This window comes from Euphorbia lathyris, chromosome 9, assembly GCF_963576675.1.
Source record: "Euphorbia lathyris chromosome 9, ddEupLath1.1, whole genome shotgun sequence".
Classification (NCBI taxonomy): Eukaryota; Viridiplantae; Streptophyta; class Magnoliopsida; order Malpighiales; family Euphorbiaceae; genus Euphorbia; species Euphorbia lathyris.
The window spans coordinates 20,556,651-20,577,576 of NC_088918.1; the positions used below are offsets into that span (position 1 = coordinate 20,556,651).

The 20,926-nt window shown below is 38.7% G+C and overlaps 1 protein-coding gene across 2 annotated transcripts; it reads left to right on the plus strand.

Moving 5' to 3' along the window:
- The first annotated feature begins 4,773 nt into the window (after positions 1 to 4,773).
- LOC136206485 (increased DNA methylation 3-like) lies at positions 4,774 to 7,016 on the plus strand. Of its 2 annotated transcripts, none has more exons than XM_065997551.1 (4): positions 4,774 to 4,936; positions 5,018 to 5,076; positions 5,510 to 6,452; positions 6,627 to 7,016. In XM_065997551.1, the coding sequence occupies exons 3-4, from the start codon at positions 5,561 to 5,563 to the stop codon at positions 6,953 to 6,955; spliced, it is 1,221 nt and encodes a 406-aa protein (XP_065853623.1). In that variant the 5' UTR covers positions 4,774 to 4,936; positions 5,018 to 5,076; positions 5,510 to 5,560; the 3' UTR covers positions 6,956 to 7,016. The 2 variants fall into 2 exon arrangements, with proteins under 2 accessions (XP_065853623.1, XP_065853624.1); XM_065997552.1 differs by having other exon boundaries at positions 4,774 to 4,932.
- The last annotated feature ends 13,910 nt before the right edge of the window (positions 7,017 to 20,926 follow it).

The window sequence follows — 20,926 nt, forward strand, 5'->3', positions numbered from 1 at the left end:
ACTGAGTCGAGTCCTCGATAGCTTCAGTTGTTGCCACCATACTGCAACCCTATTTCGAAGGCGGGTAGCAACTAAGGGCACACGCTTGTTCGTAGGAACATCATTAAATTTTTGAACCTCCTCCACAGTAGTAAGAAAATCCAAGAATTCCTCTGGTTGTAAGCCCCCTGTAAACTCAGAAAGCTCAGTTTGCAAACCCGTCTCCCATCGATTATTTTCAGCCAGTCTCTGCCTCCTTCCGCCAGGAGCACCATCCACCGATGTATCGTCTTCATCGCTAATCATAATGGTGATTCGGCCTCCTGTTTGGTTGAGGTTGAGTCTGCAACAGCTCCGTCATCTGTGCGATCAAAGCTTCTTGCATCGCCCCCATCCTCTCCTCCATCTGATCTTCAATACGTTATTCAAGCTGTTCAATATCCTCCCGTTGATAGACATCATCGACACACCTCTTTCTTCACGGTGGCATGATGAATATAATGTAGGTTCTGATACCAATTGCCGTAGCGGGAATATATATAAACTTTAACTATCATTGATTCGACACACGAATGCTGCTAGCTAACCTTCAACGGTCGTTGATTCAAAAGAATGTAGACAATTGGAAAAGAAAAGAGAAAACTCTCTGAAATTGTATTAATCAAAGTCTCTCCAAAAAATAGAAAAACATGCTTTATATATAGGCTTACATGAAAGAAAGCAAAATAGGAAAAAAGATAATTATTCTGAATGTAAAAAGGAAAGAAAGCAAAAAGGAAAAAATATAATTAATCCCAACGTAAAAAGGTTAGAAAACAAAATATGAAAAATATAATTATTCCTAAATTACAAAATAGGAAAAAAGATAAATTATTCCAAAATAGGAAAGAAAACGCTGAATTTCGCACTTGTGTCTTAACTTTAAAATTACAGCTTTGCCCTTGGATCAACTTTCTCCAAATACTTCAAGGCTTGCTCAACCACTTCATCACTTCTCAAGCGCCACAATAGGCATATTAGGAATTTCATCTGGTGCAGTTCCATCTCGGGGTGGAAATTGGTGTCCGTACCCTGGCAAGTCCACGTTAAATCGGTACGAGAGGGGTATCTGGGTATCAACCATTTGCAATCTTTCAAATTTGGCATTAGATGGTAAGCTTGCTTTGGGTCTGATTTGTGGTAGCACACTTTGCAATTGTCTTCTTCGATCCTGCTTTATTGGATCAATGGGACCATCGAAACGGATTATAAACTCTCCATTTGCTGTTCGGTTAAAGCAGCATATGGTTTGCTACGGCAACACTACTTGTGGATAATTGGGGGCCCTTCAAATTTGTATTTATAGACCTCGAAATGGTTGAACCCTCCTGTCTTTGCTCAGATGCACTTGTCCCTTTCCCGACACCTATCTTCTCAGTTGCACATTCCCGTGGCTGGATGTCCATTTGTCTAGAGAGTGATTCAACCTACATAGTTTCTTTACTCAAATCAAAATCTGGGATGGTTACATGGCAGTAGCTTCCTCGGTGGGGTTGATGCCTCACACTAATGGCCTCCATGCACTTTGTGGTCTCACACGTCTACCGAGAGGGAAACATGGTCACTCACTCTCTTGCAAGCGTCGGATGGGTTAGCACTGCGACTTATTGGTGGGACTCTCATTCGAGCTCATGTGATGGGATGGTTATGGGCAATTACATGGGCCGCGCATTGTATCGTTTTTCTTAACTTCTTTGTACTTCTTCTATTTTGATGATTTATATGATACGAGTTCAGGTTTTGAGGTCGTCGATGGGGTGTCAACCTAGTTGGGATGTTCGACGCATCGCTCCCTTCCTCGCATTTTAATTAAAAAAAATAACTCAATATGAAGATCAGACTCAGGGTAGTTTTGTACCCGGTAGACAAATGATGGATAATGTGGTGATTGCCCAAGAAATGGTGCACACTATGAAGATTAGGAAAGGGAAGAAAGGCATTGTGGCTCTTAAGCTGGATTTCGAGAAGGCCTATGATCGCATCAACTGGAACTTCTTGATGGAGAGTCTGGAGAGAGCTAGGATCCCGGACAGTTGGAGAAATCTTATTAAGGTTTGTATTACTTCTCCTGTGTTTCAGGTTATGGTGAATGGGGATATGTCGGAGGAGTTCTCTCCGGGTCGGGGCATCCGTCAGGGTGATCCTATGAGTCCCTTCCTTTTCGTTATTGCTATGGAGAGGCTGTCCCACCTTATTCAAGATGCCATTGATATTGGGAGTTTCCACCCGGTGGCCATCAACAGTTTCTATCCCCAGGTGACCCACTTATTCTTTGCGGACGATGTCCTTATCTTTCTTGAAGGTAATGAGGAGCAATTGCGTGTCATTATGGATATTCTGGATTGTTTTTGTTCGGCCTCTGGTCAGAGACTTAGTATCCAGAAATCTAGGATGATGTGCTCTAAGAATATGAATCCGAGAATTTGTAAAAGATTAAGTGATTTGTCTGGTATTCCTCTTACTAATTCTCTTGGGAAGTATCTGGGGATTCCTCTCCATAGTGAGAGAGTGTCTAAAGTTTCTTTTAAAGATACTTTGGACAAAGCCAATACGAGGTGTGCCACGTGGAAAGCCAAGACTCTCTCCCTCGCTGGCCGTCTGACTTTAATTCAATCTGTGAATTCCGCTGCTCCCAACCACATCATGCAGGCTTGTCAGCTTCCGAATCCTGTGCTTAATGATCTTGATAAGATTAACCGAAGGTTCCTGTGGGGGGAAGCTACGGAGGGAAGAAAGATCCACCTGGTGCCTTGGAGTGAGGTTTGTCAGCCCAAAGATTCAAGGAGTTTGAGCATTAGGAGAGCTAAGGATAATAATAAAGTTTTATTAATGAAACTCCTTTGGCGTATGTGGCAATGCCCCTCCTCTCTCTGGGTTCGCATTCTTTGTGGTAAGTATCGAAAAGATAAGATCTTTGGGGGCCCGAAAGAGAGAGTTATCAATTGTTCCTTCCTCTGAAAAGGGCTTAACGCCGTTTTTGCTGAGTTTTGCTCGGGGGTTGGTCTGGATGTGGGTAATGGTAAGTCCATAAGCTTCTGGTTTGATACCTGGATTGGGGATAAACCTTTAGTGGATGTGTGCACTTCCCCCCCCCCCCCACCCCCCCCCCCCCCACCCGCCTAGTGATATCCAAAACTGGAGGTTAGCCGATGTGGTGGACTCTGAAGGGGAATGGGTTTGGCCTAAATTTGATTCTTTCTTTAGCTTTGAGACTCTCCTTAGAATTTGAGGAGTGAAGGTGAGTAATCAAGAGGAAGACATGGATAAGCATTGTTGGGCGCTGACTAACAATGGAGTCTATTCTTGCAAATCTGCCTTTGAAGCTTTTTCCCTTAACAAGACTGATAATCCCTCGGATATTTGGAAGACCATTTGGTCCCTTAAAATCCCCTACCGCATGAGGAGCTTCCTGTGGCTGGACGTTAAAGACAGATTACTTACTAACTCAGATAGATATAGAAGGCATTTGGCGACCTCTGGAGCTTGCGGTAGATGTAGAGGCCATGTTGAATCGTTGTGCCACGCTCTTAGGGATTGCCCTAAGAGTGAAGAGGTTTGGAAGAAAATTCTCCCTCATCATACTTTCTCTTCCTTCATGTCCCATTCTGTGAACGACTGGTTCTCAGATGGTATTAGGGGAAATTTATTGTCTTATATGGAGCATGGGGACATTTTCTTTGCCATTATCTGTCATCAAGTGTGGAAATGGAGGAACGAGGAGATTTTAGATAATAAAGTTGTGCTTTTGCCTAACTTAGCTGAGTTCTTCTTGAAGAAACTCTCCTCTATTATTGATAGTTTCAAAGGTGAGTCCCTTGCCAGATCTTCCCCGAGTAGTGATGTCCACCTCGTGAGCTGGAGCAGGCCGAGAGAGGGGGTTGTGAAGCTGAATACTGATGGTTCCTGCCTCAGTAATGGTAAGATTGCTGCCGGAGGTGTTCTTAGGGATGCGGGAGGCGCTTGGCTTTCTGGGTTTACCCAGAATTTAGGTTTGGGTTCTTCCTTCTCTGCGGAGCTCTGGGGCATTCTCTCTGGGATCCAGCTGGCGATTAGGCTGGGTGTTAAGAGGCTTTCTGTGGAGTCAGATAACTTGGAAGCCATCAATATGATTTTGGGTAGTCATGCCATGAGTCTTCATAGCCGCAACCTTATTAAAGCTGTTAAGAGGCTTAGCCTCTCATTTGATATCCTTGAGTTCAGCCACATTTTCCGGGAGCAGAACCGTGTTGCAGATCACTTGGCGGCGGCAGGCCATGAGGGGGTGTCAGGTGTTTCTACCCTTACCGTTCCCCTATCGCTCTTTCTCCTCTTCTTTTAGAGGATAGGATTGGGGTTAGCTTTCCTAAGCTAATCCCAGTGTAGTTGCCTGTTTTGCTTTGCTTTCCTTTCCTTTTCTACCAAAAAAATAAAATAAGAGTTTTTATATTAGAAACTGGAATGTTAACCACTAATTTCGTAAGACATTAAAGTAAGTCAGAATTCAATGACATAGAGTGCTCTATAAACAAAAGCCTAACTCAAAACGGTGTTTTAAAAGATGAGGATTTTCTCACAAGTAAAATAGCTTTCAAATAATAATGTATCCAATATTATACCTCTAGGATTACACTTGGATTTGGTTTCTTTATTGTTTTATATGCATGAACTGAACCCACCTCAAACAAAATCCAAAAACTATCTATGCAAAGTTGTAATTTTATTAATTCTTATCACTCTTTTTCTCTCAGTCCAGCTGTTCACACATCGAACACCTGTTCTTCGTTACAAAGTTTATAACGTCTCTCTCCGTTTCTGAAATCCTGCCATAAAGTAGATACTTAGTTTCTTCTTCTTCTCTTAACATTGCTGGACCCTATTCTTACAACTTGGATTGACTGATTAGTTTCTTCTTTTTCTTCTTTCAATTGTGTATAGGCATGTAAGTTTTTTTTTTTTTTTTTTTTTTTTTTTTGTTCTGATTTTCTCCCTTAAAGTTTGAAACTGAACCCTACTTTTACAGCTTCGATAGACTGATTTCCAACTCAGAAACTGAACTCTATTCTTCTCTTAACTTTACTGGTTAGTTTCTTCTTCTTCTTCTTTGCATCTTTATAGTTGATGTTTCTGTTTTGATTTCTTCTTCAATTTCGAGTTTTGTTTGAAGCTTTGAAGTTATCTATTGAAAAATAGTGGTTTTATTTTTATTTAGGAAAGCTTTCCTTGATTTCTAGTTTTAATTTTCCTGCTTGTATTCTTGATATTATGTATCCCTTCTCGACGATCTACACATAGACCGAGCTAGGAGACACGGCTGCTGGTAACCCTAAGGGTGTGGCTGCCGGAATTGTTTTGAAACCCTAAGGGTTGTAGTCTGTAAATGGACAAATAAAAATTTGCAGTATCATTGATATAATTAAGTAGAAATTGTTTGAATTAACAAATTAAGAATGTTGTTATTTGTTTTAGCAGGATGATTGATTGTTTACGAAATTCTGTTGCTTTCTTGTTGCAGACTGATCCGCAGAATTTCAATTACTGTGGCTTTAGGCATCATCAACTTACAATGGCTAATGATGACCAACATTTTCTTCTCTACTTCATCACCGGAATTTACTTCGGGCCTGATCTAAAAAACCAGAAGATACACAAGTCAATTTTTCGAAGAGAAGCCGAAGGCCTCCCAGAATATACCTCAGATCAACTAGCTGGTTCCTCCATGAGAATGAAACAAGTCCAGCTGGTATACGATTCTGTTCTCCGAAATGCAGACAAATCTCTCTCAATGAAGTTAAGTCTGCTGCACCAATTCTTTCATGGCACTATGGTTACTTTGGGGGATCAGCCTCCTGCTGAATACCGTCAATTTCCGGATCTGTTTCCTCCCCAGCTGCATCCTCAATTGGAGGATGAAAGAAATTGTAAGATGATTCACAACATAGTAGTAATCAATGACCCGGATATCTCATACGTTAATGCAGACATGCTTGAAAGGTTTAAGAGGCTAACTGGGCTTCAACTTGATGACAAACTGCCTGCTCCAGCATTAGGTACATCCCGAAAAAAAAGTAATACGCGGATTCGAAGGGCTGGAAAACAGCCTGCTTTGGAGCAACCTGGTTCCCATGAAGTAAAACGTAGGTTCCAGAGTCAAAATGTACAAATTGTGAGCCCTTTTAGAAGTATTCCAGCTATAGGAACGACTCAAGAGCGCGAGTCTACAGTGTTTCACTCCGGAACCGCAGAAATGGTTGGCCCGCCAACATTTCTGATGAGGGCCTCCTCCCCAAGAAAAGAAGATTGGGACAACATAAGAACTTTTGATAAAAATGTACTATTCCTAACCGGGAGTGCTGCCACGGGACAGATGGGACCGTCTATTGCACATGTGAACATATGTGAATCTGATGATTCATATTTCTTCCGAGTAGCCATGCCTGGTGTAAAAAATGGTGAAAGTAAGTTCATCTTTGCCAAATTCATTGTTGCATTTGTTGATATCTGAAATTTGCGTGCATTATACAATTTCAAGTCATTTCACCTGCATTGTAATGTTTGATGATATATTTCAACTGTTATAAGACCTCCAGATTAATAACCTTATGATGTCGATTATTGTTCATTTACTGCAGACTTTTTGAGTTGCGTAGTGGACAATGTTGGTACAGTTAATATAAAAGGCGTGACAACAAAAGGTGAGGAGTTTGTAGAGTTGTATTCGAGAAGATTCATAATGCTATCCAAAAATCTTGGCCCTCCCGGAGAGTTCTCTCTAGCATTTAACCTGCCTGGTCGTGTTGATGCTCGACATTTTCGAGTTACATTCTCTAATGGAATGCTAGAGGGAGTTGTTCACAAATCAAAAAACTATTTTTTCGATAACTTCACTAACGGAATGCTCGAGGGAATTGTCCTCAAACCAAAAAATATTTTGTCGATAATTTCACAAATGGAATGCTAGAGGGAATCTGAAGCATGATCAATTGACATTATTATCTTCTTATAATTATTATTGCTAAAAATATATGCTTTCGCTTCATGTACGTGTGCAATTTTTTCTCCTTACTTGAATTAAAAGATTATATAATTACAAGAATTCTTATTAGACAAATTTTAAGTTAAGTCTATTTATACAAGTGTTTGTGTAGGTTCGAGTCGGACCTGACCAAACCTGAAGTAACTGTCCAATCATGAACCATGAAGGGAGAACTATGAATAGGTTTAATAGAAATCAAGAATCATATTTCAAATTGATCGAGTCATATTTTTTATTAATAATATTTCGGGTTGATTTAGTGTGTTAGGGGTGCCAACCTAGTTGGGATGTCTAGCCACTTAATCGCGTCCCAATCTTTCATGCAAAAAATTAAAAAGAGTATAAAGAAAAGCCAATTTTATGCCTATAGATATTTTTTATATGGGTCAGTTTCTGATGCTCATAAGTAACTCAGCAATCCTAATTATTCTATAGGTGTACTTGACACCCTTATTAACTTTTGCATATTAATACTAATTTTTCTTATAGTGCAAATCACTTGACGCCATTATCATTTTGGTATTTTACCAAAATAACTCAAATCATACCCAATTCGCAATTTGATAATAATTGATATGTTTCAGTTACGTAACCCGAATATAATTCCAACAAACATAATGACCTTTTGAAATTTTCATCTATATAAAATGAAAATTTTTCATCTACAAAGAGTGCTAGACGCCATTAGGACGATGAAACCTCAATTGCCCTTGATGCTAGACACTTGCACATGCAAAGTGATGCACAACTTCAAAATAAAAACCGATACAAAAACACTCCTTCGTACATGCGGTAACACGTAAAAGAAGATAAAGAAGAAGACAAAGGTACCCCACTCTGATGCTAAACCTAGTTGAGTTTTAAAAAGATGAGTATTATCCGGTTCATAATTAGTTTTGTGGAGAATGTTTTTGTACCTTAGCTGAACAATGTCTTGTTCTATTTATAAGGTGTCAGAGACAAATCTTGTAGTCGGTCAGAATGTACGCGCTAGTTAAGCCTACGAACACGTGTCAACCTTTGAGTGGCCGATGAGTGTCTGTTGTAAGTGGGATAATTTGGATTTCATCTAAATTTTCATCCTATGATTCTAACAAACTACATTTCAGAAGAATTGTGAGGGAATTGATATTCAACTATGAAAATGAAGATGTATGTTACAAAAGAAAAGATGTAGAATAAAAAAGTATCTAGAAAACCCTAATCTGGCTGTTTATATACAGCAGATAAATAAAAAAAGGAAAAATACCATATTGTCCTTACTAAAAATACCATTTACATAACATTATTTTATTACCCCCACCCCCTTTTAAGTTGGAGTGCAAATATTCAAAAATCCAAGCTTCTTTAAGAAATAATGAAACAATTTCGTCGACAAGGCTTTTGTCAATATATCTGCTACTTGATTTAGTGTAGTCACTGCCAATGGATGAACTAAACCTTGTTTGTGCTTTTCTCTAACAAAGTGACAGTCTAGCTCTATATGCTTTGTCCTCTCATGAAAAGTGGAATTGTTAGTGAGATAGATGGCTGATAAGTTATCATAGAATAAAGGTACTGGTAGTTTATGATTAATCTATAAAGCTTGTAGAACATAATGAAACCATTGAATTTCTGCAGAAAGGGAAGCCATTGATCGATACTAAGGAATCCCCAAAAACACACAAAAACCTGTAAAAGATCTTCTTATAATGCAGGTTGCCCAGTCTATATCTGAAAATGCTTTCAAAGTAATTACAAAGTTGGTTGAATAAAACAACCCTTTTCCCTGGATCCCCGTTGATGTAAGCTAAAACTCTTCTTACTGCCTGAAGATGGATTGCAGTAGGAGCTGTTAGACAAACAATTACGTCTATCTTAAAAATGTTAGATGTGATTAACCAAAAAAACAAAACGAACACAGAAAATATGCAAGCAGTACAACTGGAAATTAAAAGAGAAGGAGTTAGACAAATCTGAGGCCTGTATTAGCAGTTTCCTTAAGACAGATGTCGTCGCTATTGATGATCGTCTCCCAGGATACAACAGATTACGCAAGCGAACTCAAACCGTGTGTAGCCTAGTTATCACCGGAGTAGGAAAACAAGACATTATGAACAAACTGAGAGAATTTTTCTCTAACAGTATGTGAATTTGACAATCCATTCTATATAAATAGAACTAAAAGGATATGTCTTTTCATAAACGAACACGATTGTACATGGACAGACATGACTTTTCACGTATGAATGCGACTATTCATGATGGACACGACTGTTCATGAAAGGAGGTGTTTGTTGGTATTAAAATTAACATATAATTTTATTCAAAATTTTCCAACAATCCCCCACATGAATAAAATTAGAAACGAGACGATTACGATGTGGTGATAACTTTCTACAGAAGATATCTGCATAGGATAGGTAGCTAATGTGCCTTGAACCTTCCCTTGTGAAAGTATATTTACTTTACTGGCTGACTAGTAAACGCGATGTCTTTGAACTATTCTGCCGTTTGTGTAAATGATGGTATACCCCACACAGATATCAACATAACACGGTATAGGTTCTCATGGTTATGTTCGTTATGGTCATGAACATCGCCTGGTTCCATACTAGACTCCATCGAAGCGACCCCACTTCACTCTGATATAGGTTATTTGCTCAGAATACTGACGCACAATGTATCATTAAAAGCATATAGCTTAACATTTTCCCGATGGTGTCACTGTTTACATCTAGGAATGGACGAGGGTTTAATCCCCACAGTGAACGTGCAAGGTTTATGCAATTAGGTTGTCCCTTTGAACCTAGATCTTGGGATCTCCAGTCAACTAGGTAGGGTTTTCCTTCACATAACGCCTCTTCTCTATGGGCTTTAGTCTCATTCCTTTCGATGATTTTTCAATTTGATCTCAGTTTAACCTCTAGGTTAGCGGATCTGCTGTGTTATCCTTTGATTCTACAAAATCAACAAGGATGACACTCGTTGAGATCAATTGACTAACGGTTTTATCACACGGAAGCTTTTCTACCTGTAACTCATCATACATAAGCTTTTTATACCGCATATTCACTGACTGATATGATATTTTTCTTCGATTCCATCATTGTGACGTACTTATTTTAAACCAATTTGATTTCTACATTTTTAGTGACTTTCATAAATTAAATCCAGACATCTAATATTCATCTACACGCGTTTAACTCGGCTAGATAACATCACTACTCAGATTTGTCAATTTATGACATTTCACAGTTCTAATGTAAATCCACCCTTACGCGCGAGAATATCAAATATGGAATTTTCGCATATCATCATCATCTTTAAAGAAAACATATTTTTCTTTTATCACCAAGTCTTTAAAATTCATAACAATGAATTTTCCTAGACTTTTAGTGTGGCTTACATGTTGCCACTGGTATAAGTAGGCCTATAGCCTCTGAAGTGACCGTGTTTTTAAAACCGGATCCATCTTCAATCAACATATATGTACCAACACATGTCAAAAATTAATCTATTTAGGCAAACAGAAATATGACAACAACTTTTTCTTCCTGAAATTCCAAACAAACCAAGTTATAATCAGAAAATTATAATCTGTTTAAACAAACAGAAATATAAATAAATAATTGACAACAAAAATATATGCTATATATATATATTTATTTTTTATGTTGTCCATTTTGTCCCAATATAATTTCCACTCAAATGTTCAGAATTATATTATATTTGTCAAGACAATTCATCAATGTATTCCTGTACGCATATATCTTTGGAAAAAATATTATCTGTTAGTCAAAATAGACAAACGAAACAGGAACAATAATAATAACAGTATAAAATTATTATTAAAACGGAAATTAATTAATTAACACTAATTATGAAAAACCTAAACTGAAAAATTCAAAACACGGACAAACACTTGCCATGTCTCATTTTGCTATGCCTCTGCTGAATTAATTGATAATTTTAAAAGAAAAAATTATCAATAAACTCATCACATACCATATTGTCCTTACTAAAAATACCATTTACATATCTTTATTTTATTACCCCCACCCCCTCTTAAGTTGGAGTGCAAATATTCAAAAATCCAAGCTTGTTTAAGAAATAATGAAACAATTTCGTCGGCAAGGCTTTTGTCAATATATCTGCTACTTGATTTAGTGTAGTCACTGCCAATGGATGAACTAAACCTTGTTTGTGCTTTTTCCTAACAAAGTGACAGTCTAGCTCTATATGCTTTGTCCTCTCATGAAAAGTGGAATTGTTAGTGAGATAGATGGCTGATAAGTTATCATAGAATAAAGGTACTGGTAGTTTATGATTAATCTGTAAAGCTTGTAGAACATAATAAAACCATTGAATTTCTGCAGAAAGGGAAGCCATTGATCGATACTAAGGAATTGCCCAAAAACACACAAAAACCTGTAAAAGATCTTCTTATAATGCATGTTGCCCAGTCTGTATCTGAAAATGGTTTCAAAGTAATTGCAAAGTTGAATAAAACAACCCTTTTCCCTGGATCCCCGTTGATGTAAGCTAAAACTCTTTTTGCTGTCTGAAGATGGATTGCAGTAGGAGCTGTTAGACAAACAATTACGTCTGTCTTAAAAATGTTAGATGTGATTAACCAAAAAAACAAAACGAACACAGAAAATATGCAAACAGTACAACTGGAAATTAAAAGAGAAGGAGTTAGACAAATCTGAGGCTTGTATTAGCAGTTTCCTTAAGACAAATGTCGCCGCTATTGACGATCGTCTTCCAGGATACAACAGATTACGCAAGCGAACTCAAACTGTGTTATCACCGGAGTAGGAAAACAAGACATTATGAACAGACTGAGAGAATTTTTCTCTAACAGTATGTGAATTTGACAATCCATTCTATATAAATAGATCTAAAAGGATATGCCTTTTCACGAACGAACATGACTGTACACAGTCAGACATGAAGGAGTTAGACAAATTTGAGGCCTGTATTAGCAGTTTCCTTAAGACAGATGTCGCTGCTATTGACGATCGTCTTCCAGGATACAACAGATTACGCAAGCGAACTCAAACTGTGTTATCACCGGAGTAGGAAAATAAGACATTATGAACAGACTGAGAGAATTTTTCTCTAACAGTACGTGAATTTGACAATCCATTCTATATAAATAGAACTAAAAGGATATGTCTTTTCACGAACGAACACGACTGTACACAGTCAGACATGAATTTTCACGTATGAATGCGACTGTTCATGAAAGGAGGTATTTGTTGGTATTAAAATTAACATATAATTTTATTCAAAATTTTCCAACAAGAGCTGCCAAATATTGGGTCAATGTGTTGACAACATAAGTAATGTCAGGTCTGGTGTTTGTCAAATACACCAGTCTGCCTATCATTCTTCTGTAAATAATAGGCAGAGGAATGCCTTTTGTTTGAGAAAGTCTGAGTGTTTACTCCATTGGTGTTACAACATGTTCTACTCCAAGCATCATTGCATCTTCCAACAGCTCCGGCGCATACTTCCTTTGTGTTATACTCAGGCCTACACTAGTTCTAGCAATTTCCAAACCCAAGAAATACTTCAAAGTACCTAAGTCTTTCATTTTATATTCTGCATCTAACAAACATTTTATATTTTGTATCTATACATTATCATTCCCAGTTAGTATTATATGGTCCACATAAACTCATAAAACAGTAATAGAAGTACCTTGATGTTCAGTGAAAACCCAAACTGATTTGTCAAAACAACTTTTGATGCAATTGATGCTAGCATGTATGCAAGTAGTTTAGCAATAATATTATAGTTGAAGTTACTCATAACAATCGGTCTAAATTTTTTAATCTGATTCACCCCTGTTGTTTTTGGAATTAAAGCCATTAAGTTCGAACTAATAACTGGGAAAATGAAACCACTATTTAAGAAGAAACGAACCATAATGATGTTGGAGGTATTGCGACTAATTTAGCGGAAGCAATTAATTAATCGAAATGCATAAATCAATATTGCTAGAAATAATAGACTTTAGAAAGAAAGGAATTTAACTTAACAGAATTCCATTCACTAAAAAACTGAATTACAAATTGAAGCTAAAAACCTATTTATAGAAATCAAAACCGTGTAATGGTAGTGTGTGAATGAACCTAATATTTAAAAATATACTATTAAAATTTCATCTATTGACTAAACATAATAAAAAAATTGATATGCCATACATGAATCATATGGACACTTGTGTTCATATCTGACAAATGTTTATTTCTCTAATAAAACACAATTTTCGTCCATCATGTGAATGCATTTTTTATTATTTTTTATTTATTCATTTAATTATTTATTTAAGTTATCTTATCATGTCAAATGCAATTATTTGTTTCCTTATCCTTTTATTTAATTTAATTTTGTATTTTTTTTAATTTAAGATAACACATCATTTCATCACTCCTCCTTGATGTGTTGTCCGTAAATATCAAGTTTGGTTCGTAGGAACTCAAACTCATTCTTCGGTAGTACTTTCGTAAAAATATCCGCAATCTAGCTTTCACTGCTGTAGTGAATTAGATTAACTTCGCCTTGCATTTTCAGCTTCACGAACAAAATGAAACTTGATCTTGATGTGTTTCGTTTTTCGGTGCTGAACTGGATTTTTACCAATGGCAATTGCAGACTTGCTATCACAAAAAATCTTAGTCGATTGGTGCTGTATTTCGTCCATATCCGCTAAAATTCTTCTTAGCCATATCGCTTGATTTACCGCTGAACATGCTGCAATATATTCAGCTTCTACAGTTGACTACGCGACCGTTTCTTGCTTTTGTGAGATCCATGAAAATACTCTGTTACCGAGACTGAAATTGTAACCGAACGTACTTTTCATGTCATCTTCTGATCCTGCCCAATCACTGTCAGAAAAACCAATTAATTGATAAAATTTCATTGGTTTGTACCAGATTCCAAAATCAATAGTGCCTTTGATGTATCTTAGCACTCGTTTTGCTGCTGTCAAATGAATTTGAGTTGGATTCTACATAAAACGTGATAATAGGTTTGTAGCGAACATGATATGTAGTCTAATAGATGTAAGATACAACAAGCTACCGATCAGACTTCTGTATTGCCTTTGATCTGCTGGTGGTGAACCATCTTTCTTAGTCAATTTTTCATTATTGACTAGAGGTGTAGTTACTGCCTTGGAATTCTCCATCTTGAATTTTTTGAGAAGATTGCTTGCATACTTCTTTTGACAAAGAATAATTCCCTCAATACTTTGAATAATTTCCATGCCAAGGAAATAATTCATTAAGCCCAAATCTGTCATCTCGAAATTTTTCTTCATATCCTTGAATTTGGAGATTAAGGATGGATTGTTACCCGTCACAATTAAATCATCAACGTAAAGTGAAACAATGATGATATTTGAATTTTTATCAGCCTTTATGTAAAGAGTATACTCACTTGGACTTTTCTTGAAGCTTTGTTCACTGAAATAGGCTTCGATTCTGCTGTACCATGCTCTCGGTGCTTGTTTGAGACCATACAAGGCCTTTTTTAGCCTTAGTATCTTGCTTTCTTCTTTCTCAACAACAAAACCTGGTGGTGGCTCAACATAGATTTCTTCTTTGAGAAACCCAATCAGAAAAGCTGACTTCACATCTAATTGATAAACTTTCCACGCCTTTTGTGCTGCTAGTGCAAGAATTGCACAAACTGTATCTTGCATTGAGACATGAGAAAATATTTCATTGTAGTTGACTCCAAATTGTTATGACTATCCTTTTGCAACCAATCTCGCCTTGTGCTCTTGGATTGAGCCATCGGGGTTGAATTTGGTTTTGAAAATCCACTTAACGCCAATAACATCTTTGTGCGGTGGTTTTTCAACTAGCTCCCATGTCCGATTCTTCTCAATCATTCGGATCTCCTCCTTCATTGCGAACCTCCATTCATCATGTTGAGCTGCTTCTTCAAAACATTTTGGTTCAAGTGAAACATAATTACAAGATTCTACAACCTCGGTGTTGTCGTAAAGATCAGTTAAGAGTCTTGTCCTTCTTGGTGGAGATTCTGAATTGTTTGGATAATCATCATCACTTGAGTCTGAACTTGAGTCCTGTTGGTGCTCCTCTTGCGGTTGACCCTGTTCTGGCTGAGTGTTTTGCTGAAATGATGGAATGTCAAACAGTCTCGTTTCTTCTTTGTTCTGCTCCTAATTCCAAAAAGCTTCTTCATCAAAATTGACGTTTCTGCTAATGACAATTTTTGATGTCTCCAAGTTGTATATTCTGTAGCCTTTGGATTGAGAACTGTAACCAATAAAGATTCCTTTTTCAGCTCTTGCTTCTAACTTGTGTCTTTTCTCAACTGGAATGTGCATGTAAAAGATACAACCAAACACCTTCAAATCTCCAACAGAAGGTTTGTGTCTGGTCCATGCTTCAAGTGGAGTCATGTTTTGAACCACTTTTTTGGTGTTGCGATTCTGAAGATAAACAGATGTATAGACTGCTTCTGCCCAAAACTTGTTAGGCATATTTTTATCTTTCAACATTGATCTGGCCATCTCCATCACTGTTCTATTTTTCCGTTCTGAAACGCCATTTTGTTGAGGAGTATATCGAGTGGTGAGTTGATGATGAACACCTTCTTCGTCACAAAACTTGTTGAACTGTGTGGATGTGTACTCCATGCCACGATCACTTCTAATTGTCCTCGGATCTGTCTTTCATGAAATAAACCCAAGTCATTCTTGAGTAATCATCTATGAATAAAATGAAATATCTACTGTTGTCAAGTGAGAGAGTCCTCATTGGCCCGCATATGTCTGTGTGTACCAATTGAAGCTTCTCCTTTGCTCTCCAAGCCTCGCCTGTAGGAAATGAATGACGACTCATTTTTCCTAATTGACAGCCGTGACAAACTCCAGTGTTGTGTCCGAACCTCTTGTGCCAAAGCCAACTATCAGCTTCAGTTTGAGCTTTCATTGCTGCCATAGCTATACTTTCCCATTTCATTCTTGAGTAATCATCTATGAATAAAATGAAATATCTACTGTTGTCAAGTGAGAGAGTCCTCATTGGCCTGCAGATGTCTGTGTGTACCAATTGAAGCTTCTCCTTTGCTCTTCAAGCCTCGCCTGTAGGAAATGAATGACGACTCATTTTTCCTAATTGACAGCCGTGACAAACTTCAGTGTTGTGTCTGAACCTCTTGTGCCAAAGCCAACTATCAGCTTCAGTTTGAGCTTTCATTGCTGACATAGCTATACTTTCCCATTTAATAGGAAATGCTTTGTTCTCCATCTTCACACATACAACCTCTCTTTGTTGAGAATCATAAATTGCACAAGTGTTTCCTTCAAAGTGCAAAGAATAACCATTATGCATCATCTGTGGCACACTCAACAAATTTTGGCTCAACCTAGGAACATACAAGACATCATTTATTAGTCTTGTTCCTTTCTTCGTGTTGATGGCGATCGTTCCTTTGCCTTCCGATTTTATGACAGCTCCATTTCCCATCGTAATTGGAACTTGAACAGATTCATCCAGTTTGGTGAAGATGTGAGGGTCTTTAGACATATGGTTAGTGTCCACTGTCTATTAACCATATATCTTTATTTTCTGTAGCAGCTTGACAAGCAACGAACAAGTGATTTTCTTCATCTTGAGTCTCCTGACTGGCTGCAGCTTGCTGTTATGGCTTGTTTCTGCAATCATTTTCGGTGTGACCGAATTTGTGAAAATAATTGCATTTGGGTTTTCCTTTCTTCCAGCAATTTTTCTCCAAGTGGTTTGTAAGTTGACATAATATGCCACAAGGAGGAAATTTCCCTTTCTTGTCTCCATCTTTGGATCTCGAATTGTTTCCCAAATTTTGACCTCCTTTGTTTTCGGTTATTTCGGTTCGGTTTGGTTTTTAGACCGAACCGACCGATGAACACCCCTACAGCTTATTAAAAATCATAAATAAGTAGTGGGAATGTTTCCCCCCTCACAAAAGTATAAAACTAAAAAGAAAAATAGAATACTACCCTCCACCGCGTTTCATCTCTTTAGCGTGATTCTAACCTAAGAGCCACTAAAAAAAGTCTTTTACCGTCGAAGTTTTTCACTTTAGCGTTGGTTTAAACCGCCAGTAAAAGTATTAGCGTCGTTTTTTCAAATCTACAATTCAGCTGTCGCAAGTATTGCGACTGTTTTTAAGGGTAATGTTTTCTAGCGACGCATATAATTTACTGACGAATGTTAGCATCACTAAATATAAAAAATAAGCAAAATTATAAAGGATTTTAGTGACACTTTCTCTTACTGCAGAGGCGGTTAAAACCACCCCCAGTGCATTTTTTTAAATAAAAAAATTAATTAATAATATTTGAAATGAATAAAAAATATTAATCAAAGAATAAACTTGAATAATAAGTTCAGTTACTTAAAAGGTTTAGTTTCTTATAAACATGTCTAAAATAAAAAAAAAATACAACATTAATAACTCTAAAAAATGATAATAAAAAATGGGATAACTATTCTCTCTTGAAGTCAATAGCAATCGTGCATTTGGCCTTCAATAATTCAATGCAAAGCGGCCATTTATTCCGGTAACAGAATATGCCAACAATGTCAACCTCCCTACAACCAACAACATCTGAGTTGCTTACTAATTACCTTGCAGCAGCAGGGTTAAGAGGGAGAGTCATCTTGCTCGATGCCAATCCCGGTCAAAGTAGTAGAGAATCTTGTGCTTGCATTATGAAAAAACAGCATCACTGCAAAGACAAATTACAAGTAATATGACACAATTGTTCTGTGGAAATAGTCACATTAAGTGCAACAGTAAATTCCTACCGGCAAATATAAGAACATAAACACTTGATAGCAATAAAACAAATTCGTAAAACAGTGACACCGAAACACCATTTGAAACAAATAAATATAAAAATAAGAACATAAAGCAAAAATACAAACATGATACTTTTTTTTATCAGAAAACATATTTCTCACAAATATGCAATAGGCCAAATCTAGATCAACATATTTCTCACCCAAATCTAGCTGGTCGTTCATGAGAATGGAACAAGTCCAGCATGTGTACATTATGCTCTCAATGAAGTTAAAACACCTGCACTAGTTCCTTGATGGCACTATGGTTACTTTGGAGGATCAGCCTCCTACCCAATATCGTCTACTTCCAGACCTCTTTCCTCCCCAGCTGCATCCTCCCATACTCTCTACATCCAAGGGTAGAAGTACTTCATATGATATGCCAGTGGAACTGGTCGAACTTGTCGGAAAACCACCTGCTCCGAGAAAGAAGCATTCCATTGGCATATAATATGAAATACTATTATCCTCGGATGTGCTCCGCTAGCCGTGTTCCCTAGTTCCGCCTATGTGTACTAGATCCCTTGAGACGGCATTCATAAAATCAAGAATACAAATAGGCCAATTAAGGATCCTGCAATATAAAATGATCAATGATCAGAAAACTCGAAATGCAAACTCAGTTTCCATCATAAAGGATGATGCAGACATCCTAACTGGGATCACTAATCACACGCGCTCTGGCGGATCCCCAGACATCAGACCCACGGAGGTTGTACCTAGGAGGGCGAATCCCCAAGACAAGCAAGCAGGGCGAATCTAGGAGTACGTAAGGAGGCGCATCAACATCTACCCTGGGCGGATCTCTATGCTTATTGGCGGATCTCTAGGTTTACTTCCTCCTGAAGTATTTCACCAACAACCCAGACAATCCGTACCTGTACCAGTGTACTGATTGTCGGGGCGTATCACCTATTTTACCCTTTTATAGATAGCCTTATTGTAACCCTAGTAGGGGTAATCTTTGTCTTTTGTCATTATTAAAGGGGAGTATTTAAACCCTCATTTTGTAAGAATGACGGCAACTTTTCTCAATCAAACATTATTCTCTTTGAGAACCTAAGGTTTATACCTTGTTTATCGGGATTAACTCCTTCTAGTTCAGCTAGAGAAGAACATATTTGTTGGTTTACGATTAAAACCTTCATTTATCGCTTTCAATCTGTATCAGTTGGTATCAGAGCCAATCGTTTCCTGACCCGAAACTTCTTTTAGCAATGGTTCAACCCCGACAACCGCAAGATTCCATGGAAACCAGTGACCGGAGGTATGAGGAGCTGAGGGAGCACCTCGTGGAGCAGATCCAAGCCAGCCATGAGCGGCAGAGGCAAACCGACCAACGGTTCCTGGAGCTAACCACCTCCTTCGAAAACTTCAAGCTGGAGGTTCTGGCGATAATCCGACCAACCGCGGGAGGATCGACCCAGAGGAATGAAGGAGTCCGTGAACAACCATTTCCACAAATGGGTCCTAGGGATCCTGAGGTAAGAAGACCCAACTTTGTCATTGTGCATAACGCTGATAGTGATAGTGATGACTTTGAGGGTATCGGGAATGATGACACTGTTAGAACTATGAGGGATGTTGGGCCTGTTGACAACCGACGTATGGAGGTTTCTAGGGGATACCCAGGTCTAGGGAACTTTGATAGAGATGATGCCTTTAAACTAAAAATAGACTTACCGTCTTTTGGAGGCGAACTGGATATAGAGGGGTTCTTAGACTGGTTATCGGAAGTCGAACGTTTCTTTGAATATGCTGGGATTCCTGATGAGAGGAAAGTAAGGCTGGTGGCGTATCGCCTGAAGGGTGGCGCATCAGTTTGGTGGGATCAGATGAGGGAAGAACGAAGAAGAGGGGGCAGAGATCCGATTAGATCTTGGCTACGGATGAAAGCGATGTTGAGGGAGTGGTTCTTACCGCCGGATTATGAGCAATATATTTACAGCTCCTACAGGGGATGCTCTCAAGGGACCCGAAGTGTCCATGAGTATACCTCAGAGTTCTTGAGGCTGTCAGCCAGGGCCAACTTGTCGGAGACTGAAAGCCAAAAGACCTCTAGGTATCTAGAAGGGTTGAGATACAACATCCAGGATCGTATTGGCACACAAATGGTGGTTCGGGTACAAGATGCTAGGAATTTAGCCCTCAAGGCTGAATCCCAACTGACTGGGAGATCCAGGAGATCCGCCACTACTGAGTATACGCCTGGAGGAAGAGATAGCGTGAAATCCTATGACAAAGGCAAGCAGGTGGCGAGTGCCAGTGGGGCCAAGGTCAACAGTGTGGGAAGGGGATCTGTCGGAGATACTAGGCCATACAGGGAAGCACCTATACCACCTAAGAGCAACAATCCGTATGCGAGGCCATCGCCTTTTAAATGTTTTCGGTGCAATGAACCATGCCATAGATCCAACGAGTGTCCTAGAAGGAAGAGCGCCAACATGGTGGAGAGGTATGAAGATGACTACGACGAAGGGGATGAAGTGTTTTGTGAACCCTTGGGAGAAGATGATGATGAGGCGGATGAAGGGAGATACGCCATTCATATGGTACGGCGTTTGTTAGTCTCCAACCGGATAGAGGGAGATCAGAGGCACCGACTATTCAGGACCCGCTGTCTTGTAAAGGATGGGCGATGCAATGTGATAATAGATAGTGGGAGCCAAGAGAACATTGTGAGCAGCAGCGCCGTTCGGAAATTCGGATTGTTGGCGGAGGCGCATCCTGACCCATATCGAGTGGGCTGGATCAAGAACGTGGGCGAACTTAGGGTGACCCAGAGATGCAGGGTACCTATTGTGATTGGTGATTATAGTGATGAAGTCTGTTGTGATGTGGTTGATATGGATGCCTGCCATCTATTGTTGGGCCGACCCTGGCAGTTTGACAACAACGCCATCCACGCAGGGAGAGAGAACACTTACAGGTTTGTGAAGAATGGGGTGAAGTTCGTACTTACGCCAATGACGAGAGAGCCAAAGGCCGATGAGAAGTCTACCTTGGTAGTCTGCCCCACACACAAATCTTTTGTCAG